At 36.4% G+C, this 7,936-nt stretch overlaps 1 protein-coding gene across 1 annotated transcript; it reads left to right on the top strand.

Moving 5' to 3' along the window:
• The first annotated feature begins 4,601 nt into the window (after positions 1-4,601).
• pcna (proliferating cell nuclear antigen) lies at positions 4,602-7,485 on the top strand. The gene is made up of 6 exons (XM_083568590.1): positions 4,602-5,231; positions 5,873-5,970; positions 6,233-6,300; positions 6,489-6,683; positions 6,796-6,919; positions 7,079-7,485. The coding sequence occupies exons 1-6, from the start codon at positions 5,011-5,013 to the stop codon at positions 7,153-7,155; spliced, it is 783 nt and encodes a 260-aa protein (XP_083424716.1). The 5' UTR covers positions 4,602-5,010; the 3' UTR covers positions 7,156-7,485.
• Positions 7,486-7,936: the final 451 nt, after the last annotated feature.

The raw sequence follows: 7,936 nt of genomic DNA, 5'->3' as shown, positions 1-7,936 counted from the left end.
GAAAGTGATTAGTACTCGGTTTGAATCTAAACACGTGTCCCAGTATGTGTCCATTATAAACAATAATTGAGATATAAATTATTTTTGTTGGCTCTGTCTCAAATTCCTCCTTTACATGCTCATTGGATTGTCTAATTTTCCATTTGCGAAGTTGTTCATGTAAAATCCTTGACTTCAAGTGAACAGCTAATTTCAATGGGTATCTTGCATTTTGTTTCCCAACAATTTCCCATTTATAAATTAACATAATCCTAATTTTGACTAATCCCCTAATTAGCAACACACAATTACTGGTACTGATATTCATCTCAGACTTCATTGTAACATTATATAAATCTTACACCTGCTACAAAAAAGGCCAAAAAAACCCTTTCATCCTTATGAGATACTCAGTTCATCTCATACATGAAACTTTATGTATATAACACAAACAAGAACACAATCAAAATGCAAATTGCACAGTATACAAAGTTATTCAATACAGTTGTTTGCTTATGCCTGTTTGTTCGGGGAAGACCCACATGCAGTACAATATAGGTGTGCTGGTCCGTCTGATGTCCACATACATTTGGTCATAAAGTGTATAATTCCTAAGACTGCTATTTGAGACTGAACTTCCAAATTTAAAGCTGAATATAAAAACAGATATGAATATTTGCAGTACTAATTAGATACAGATACGGATACTGCCATTGTTTTAATCCCAGACTAAAGACACCAATTGCGATCATTGAGAGTGAAGAAAAAAGCTCAGCAATTCAGCCATCAACTTTCCCCCAATGCACCCATTTGTAATTACAACTTGAAAGGATCTTTCTGTGGGATGTTTAAACCTGAAGTACATACAGTATGTACACTCATTTTGATTGCATGTGAGTTTAGAATTAGTGTTTCATCTTTTCAGAGTTTGTGCGTGACCCATAACGCAATACACGCATATGTTGGAGGAATAGCATTGCAATGATTATGTAGTTAAAGCGCTTTGTTTTTGCAGACACAACCTTTTTGAACACTACTGTGACTAATTCCATAATGACTGATGGTGAGGAATCACTTGAAACCACAACAAAACTATAGCAACAAGGAGCGCTTTACAAACTACGCTCTGCTCAAAACCAGTCATGGAGTGATCATTTCTTTTCTGGACCGCACATAAAGGGTTTTTTCTAACTGGCACCCAGAATGTTTTAAATTATAGATTTTGTTTTCCTGACAGTAGGAAAATACAACAACATCTGAATCACGATATTACAAGGTATATGTGGAATTTCTTTGTGCATTGTCTCAATATAAATAGCAAAAATTAGAAAAATAATTATTATGCCCAATGGTGTTCTTGGAAATGTTTAATAAGGATATATGATTTGATATGAAGCTGAACTACTGGTACTGGTTACTGGTTTTATCTTTAAAATACCACAGTAATTAAACAGCAATTTTTAGATCAAATGCAAATGATACACCTTGAAATAAAAAAGATTATAGCCAATATTTATCCTCTAAATTCACACCACAACACAGGTGGAAAAATTACATTGTTTGATGGTTATAAAGCACTCACTGGGGACTCCTTCCTTAAATACAAAATAAATAATGTAGCAGTACCATAAGGCAATAACCCACGCAAATTAAGGTCAAGAGCTTTAGATCATGCTGACTGAAAATTTGATCTCTGTGCCTTTGCCCTCGGTATGGCTGATGGTGCCAAATGGTTTTCTATGTGTATTTCCATTCTCCTGGGATTTTTCTACACAGTTTTAAGGTGCAAAAGAAAAACAAAGACATCCAGTTAGCTAAAAGTCTGCAAGTTGTCAGTTAGAGGAGAGCAACCTAACTGGTTCCAGCTGAAAGGAAATCTAGAGTTTCTCAAAAAAACACTCTTTACGACCATGGTGAGAAGAAACGTATCTCCTAATACATTGAAAATTGAGGCTACTCAAGGCTACATCACCATTCGTTTCCTGTGTTAAAACAAGGGCATTAACAGAAGCCTTTGATTTGCCTTATATAAGGATCTATTGTCAATGTTATGGTGTTATAGATGATTAATCAACACCTTCTTAAAAAATCCAGAACAAGAATTAAAAATGTTCTTGGATATAACAAATGGATTGATATCATTCAGCAGACTTTATGTAAAAGGCCTGGCCCAGGTTTCAATGTGGATTTTTTTGTTTAAAGTGTTTGGGATTATATTTTGGTCATTTTTTATATAGAATTTCTTTAATACAATTTATTTAGCTTGTTTAAAAGCCTAATTCTGTACAAACAACATAACTGCACGTCTTTCTGTGAATGGGTATGTATGTGAAAAATTAGATTTGAACAAATTCCAATATTGTTATTGAATAATGGTATTGCAGTTCACACAGTGGTAAGATGCCATCTCTTACATGCAAAACTAAAAATGCAAAAGGCTAGATTCGGAGTGGCATAGAATCTAATTTTATGGTTAAAATTTAATGTGGAAAGACGGAGTTGTGTAAATGTGATCTGTGTAACTGGTGTATAACCAAAATATACAAAAAGTCAGGATTATTTTTCTTAAAATAAATAATTAATTCACAAGAAATTACTATATATAACAAAACTAGTGACAGAATTGTGTCAGAAATTGTTACATAACTGATTATCAGCACATGCCTGCTGAAGAAAGCCATATGAGCTCAGTTTCCTGTTAGCTTTGTCTAATTATAATTGTCATTTCCTGCTTTTCTTACCAGTTTCCATAATATGATTGTAGAAGGGTCACAATTTTCCAAAGGGTGATTTATAGGATCTTAAATTCCTAAAACTCAGACATGCGCAAGTTATAACTATTTTTTTTCCACTTTTATGTTTATAGTTTAACACAACTACTAAAGGCTCATCCTTGCAGAACATTTTAAGGAAAAATTAAACAAAAGAGTTCAATCTGCAGCAAGACAATAAGAACATGGATGTGTCTCTGAAATATGATAAAAGACTAGATGTTTCCAAACTTTTGACAGGTACTATAAGTTATAAAAATGGTCCACTGTGGTTTGTGGTGCATTATGATCATAAGCTAAGTTGATTCCTGTTTCCTTTTTTTTTTTAAATCACAAATTAGTAACCATTTACAAGTAAGGTCATGATGCAACCAAGTATGTTGGAAAATGAGGCCAGTAACCATGTGGATTTTCTGTACTTTTTCTGTTTTTGTGGTTGCATCATGTTAATAACGGTTCTGTCTGTTTGTGAAATATGAATCATTTGATGTTGTGCGTTTGGGTAAAACGTCATTAAAGTGTCTTCATAATCTTCATCTTTTTATTTTCTACTTCATAAATATCAAGCTCTACTTCACCATGCACTTCCAGGTTGTGTTGTTTTTGGGTTCTTATTTGAAAACTGACACTGTAGCAGGTCTCCATAACTGGTGCATATATGTAGACTATATTTACTTTTGATAAATGTACTCCAATACACATTACACCAAAGTTTCTTGACTCCTTTGATACATGATGTTTCAGCTCATCCATCCATGAATTGAAAAAAAAAAGAAAAAAAGCGGACTTTCCCACAGCTGGAGCAGAGCAGAGAAATCCCGCTGAGATCATCATATAGACTCTCTACATGGATTAAGTTACAGGCTCTTACATCATTGTATGGCGGAATGACAAAAATGGCCGCTGTGATGACATGTCTTAATGTCCTTAAAGTCCATTGCTTATATGCTCACATCCCCATAAGGAGTATTTGCATGGTATTTCATGGGTTTTGCTCCAATTAAAATTTGGGCTTAAAACAAACCACGGCCACATACATTGTTTTTGTAAAACATGCAAGACCAAGATCAGGTCAGGGACTCAAAATGTAAAATAAACTCCACTGACCTCCTCAGTGTATATTAAATTGATGACCATTAGGTAAATGTGTAAAAGAATATTTTGCCTAATTAATATAGCCATAGAGAGGTTAACTGAGAAAAAAACATTAGGCCCAAGTAGATGCTATTTATAAGCCAGTTTAGGTTTGAGTTATTGAGATTTGCTTTAAATCGATCAAACTGGAATTCACTAATAAATAAATGAATGAATAAAAAAATATATATATATATTAAATACATAAATAATAAATATGTAATAAATGTAATGGCGTGTGAGTATTACTGGTGCAAGAAAATAACAATATATGAGATTCAACATTTAAAATGTTTGTCCTATTTAAAAATCTTATATTGAGGTGGGGAAAAAAAATTTCAATATAATTTTTATAAAAATGTTTTACTTTTTATATATATTTCCGTAAGTCTTCACATTTTATTACGTTCCGTACAACATACAGTATAGTGAGGTCAGTCGATTATTGTGAAACAGTGACATCGTGTGACCGCTAAGTGGTATTGCAACAGTGTCTACTTTATAGACTTACGCCGGTTTCTACATACACATTGAGCTGTTTCACATAATACATTATTATATAATTATTAAATAGCTTTTTTTTTTTTAGATATACTGTTATTAACACTATAACAAACGCTGCACGAATGTTGGAGATCGGTGGCGGTGACGTCCTGTGCAAATTGCTTCAAGAGATTTGTAGTTTCTTGCCTCACGCGCTTTTACAGCCTCTGTGGTTACAGCTCAGCGATCAGTTGTTCAAAAGGTCCGGTTTTGCTCGTTTCAAAACGTGTGTATTATAATGTCGCGATGTTCTGTTGGAACGCATCTTCTTCTTTTTCCGGCTGCTTTTTCACGGAACACAATGCAAAAAGAAGGCGTCACGACGGAAGTGACGTCGGGGACGACGCCGGACGTTTCAATGAAAAGCAACTGGAAAGCGCGCGCAAGCGACAGTCTCGGAGCAGCTCGGCTTTAGGCGTGCGTCACGCGCTCTCAGCTTGGTTTCATTTACATTTAAGTTAAAAGTTTCATCAGCGAGATCCGATCTAAATCCGACATCCTGAGACTCACGGAAGCGTGCTAGTCAGATCGGTATTTAGTTATTTTTGTTGTGGTAATATAAAAAAAAAGAAAAGCTGCAGACATGTTTGAGGCCCGACTGGTTCAAGGCTCCATCCTGAAGAAGGTGCTGGAGGCCCTGAAGGATCTGATCACCGAGGCGTGCTGGGATGTGAGCTCGTCGGGGATCTCGCTGCAAAGCATGGACTCGTCTCATGTGTCCCTGGTGCAGCTCACACTGCGCAGCGACGGCTTCGACTCGTACCGCTGCGACAGGAATCTCGCCATGGGTGTCAACCTGAGCAGGTCAGTCAGACTCCACACTTAGAGCTCGAATAAAACTACTAGACGTGTGTTGTGATTCTGCTGTCGGAGTTTAATATCGTAGGGTTCAGTTGTATAACTTTTGTCAACATGGCGATTGAGTTTCTTCTTGCTCTCGTATTCCCGTATTCATTAATACCTCAAGTCGTTTAACATGAAGATCCTGCTTTTTTTTTATTACACATGCATCTCAATTGCGTGAGTTGTGGTGCTAGAAATACAACTTTCTTTTGTTTGGCGGAGGAGGAAGATCCGCGCTTATTTCTTTCTTTTTGTCGCTGCGTTGGTGACGTCATTTTCGCGCGTAGATCCCCGTTGGCGGGAATCTTGACTTCCCGCGCGATCGCCTTGTTTTCTAGCACGTTGTAGCCAATGAGATCGCAGTCGATCTGTTTATTAGAATTTTAAGATTACACGTTTTCCCCACTCTTTTTTTTTTTTTTTTACACCCACACAAATAATTCTCAAGATAATCTGTCAAGTTGTATTTTTTGTTAGCTGTGTATCAAACATTGGTTTTTATACCAATGCAAGGCCATAATTTACCTCAGGCATTGTCATGATTTTGGTTTTCCTTTTACGTTGTGTCTTTTTAATAGTGTTTTTTTTTTTTTTTCTTTCAGCATGTCTAAAATCCTGAAGTGTGCCGGGAATGAGGACATCATTACCCTGAGAGCGGAAGACAATGCAGATTCTCTGGCTTTGGTTTTCGAGACTCTCAGTGAGTTATTTTACTTTTATCTGTCAGTAATATTTTGTTGTGGTGTCTCAACAAAGTCTGGATTACTGATCCTAAGACCTTTACTGCTCTATGGGTGCTTTCACCCCGGCTTCCTAATGAGCTTTAATATGCTTAGAATGAATTTCCTGTTGCTGTAATTGACATGTTATTACAAAAAGCTTCCCTGTTGCATACTTTACCATACATTGTGTAATCATATGTATAAAGTAATTAAACAAACTTATGGTGTAAACACTTTCAGATCAGGAGAAAGTCTCTGATTATGAGATGAAGCTGATGGACTTGGATGTGGAGCAGCTTGGAATTCCAGTAAGTATAAAGTATTCAGAAAGTCATGAACCATTACATGGTGACATGGATTTGTCATGGTTGAAAGAAGACCAACAATGTTGTGGATCTCAAGACAGAGTAGAATATCGTAATCTGGATTGTGAAGTGATTCTTGAAGATGGTTTCTTTTTTGCCTCATAAGCGTTCATGTTTTTTGTGGTTTTTAGGAGCAGGAGTATAGCTGTGTAGTGAAGATGCCCAGTGGTGAATTTGCTCGGATTTGCCGGGATCTGTCCCAGATTGGAGATGCTGTGATGATCTCCTGTGCCAAAGACGGTGTGAAGTTCTCTGCCAGTGGTGAACTGGGAACCGGAAACATCAAACTGTCTCAAACTAGCAATGTGGACAAAGAAGATGAGGCTGTAAGAGGCATTTGTGTATAGTGTGTTCTCATTTGTGTCTATGATTATTTTATACAAAAATCAGTGAGGTTCTTATCAAATGTACTGCTCTTCTTGTGACCCCCCCGATTAGGTGACGATTGAAATGAACGAACCTGTGCAGCTCATCTTTGCTCTGAACTACCTGAACTTCTTCACCAAGGCCACTCCTCTCTCCAAGACGGTCACACTCAGCATGTCTGCAGATATCCCACTTGGTAAATTATACGGTCATACCATGGCTACATTTACACATGCACAAACTTCAGCCTTATCAAGTGATTCTGTTTTTAATCTCAATGTCTGAAGAGCATTTTTATCCACTTTGTGTTGTGCATAATCTTTTTTTTTTTTCATCTCTCCCCCTTAAATTTTAGTGGTGGAGTACAAGATTGCAGATATGGGTCACATCAAGTACTACCTAGCTCCTAAAATTGACGAGGAGTCATCCTGAATTCTCACTTCAGCCATTTCAGCCCCAACTATTTCTGCATAACTGGTACATTTTGGCAGTTCCTTGGATCCCAAACCAGGGAACATACACAACAGACTGTCGAAACAGTAAAGTTCACATCACATGTCCTGACTTTCAGTCTTTGTTTATCCAAATCCTTTCCTTTTTCTTTTCTTTTTTTTTTTCTTTTTGATTCCCACTCTGATCTGCCTTGAAGCACTAGGAGTGTGTCTGTTTTCATTCCAATACTTTGTAGATAAAAATATCTGTAAATATGCCAATTTGGACTTTTCATTCTGTTACCCACTAATAAACATTTTGTAATATGTGCGTGAGATCACTGTCCTTTTATTTTGCGTAGTCATTGCACTAAATTTACAGTAGCATTGTTAAATATGTTCACAGCAAATCAATTGTAGAATTGTAAATTACTGTTAAATGTGCATGAGGTTATTTGGGGAACTTGCTCGAACAATAGTGTGTATACATAAAGATTAGCTAGGATATTGCTAGTGTCCAAGATGGTGTTATGTGGGGTACTTATTCAACTATAATAGTGTATAAATGCACATAACACGATCTGTTCTATTGCTATGGATCTACAATTATATTTAGTGTTGATGAAGCAACTTTACCAGCACATTTTATTTTTTGGGGGTTTGTTGTAAATGCAAGATTAAGGATGGAGGTAGATGTACACAAATGTGTCACAGGGATAACTGCACACTTGGTAAAAACTTGGATTATTGCAAGCAGAGTTTGTTTGTGTAAATCCCACAGT

This window comes from Silurus aristotelis (assembly GCF_946808225.1).
Source record: "Silurus aristotelis genome assembly, chromosome: 18".
In the NCBI taxonomy this organism is placed as follows: domain Eukaryota; kingdom Metazoa; phylum Chordata; class Actinopteri; order Siluriformes; family Siluridae; genus Silurus; species Silurus aristotelis.
Note: the sequence above shows the minus strand (reverse complement) of the source record. Positions and strands in the feature narration are given on the sequence as shown.

Bases quoted from the DNA above. Each gene is read 5' to 3' on its own strand.
- pcna (XM_083568590.1), top strand. From the start codon at position 5,011: ATGTTTGAGGCCCGACTGGTTCAAGGCTCCATCCTGAAGAAGGTGCTG. The intron at 5,232-5,872 runs GTCAGTCAGACT...TTTTTCTTTCAG, and splicing joins ATGGGTGTCAACCTGAGCAG to CATGTCTAAAATCCTGAAGT. The intron at 6,301-6,488 runs GTAAGTATAAAG...TGTGGTTTTTAG, and splicing joins TGGAGCAGCTTGGAATTCCA to GAGCAGGAGTATAGCTGTGT.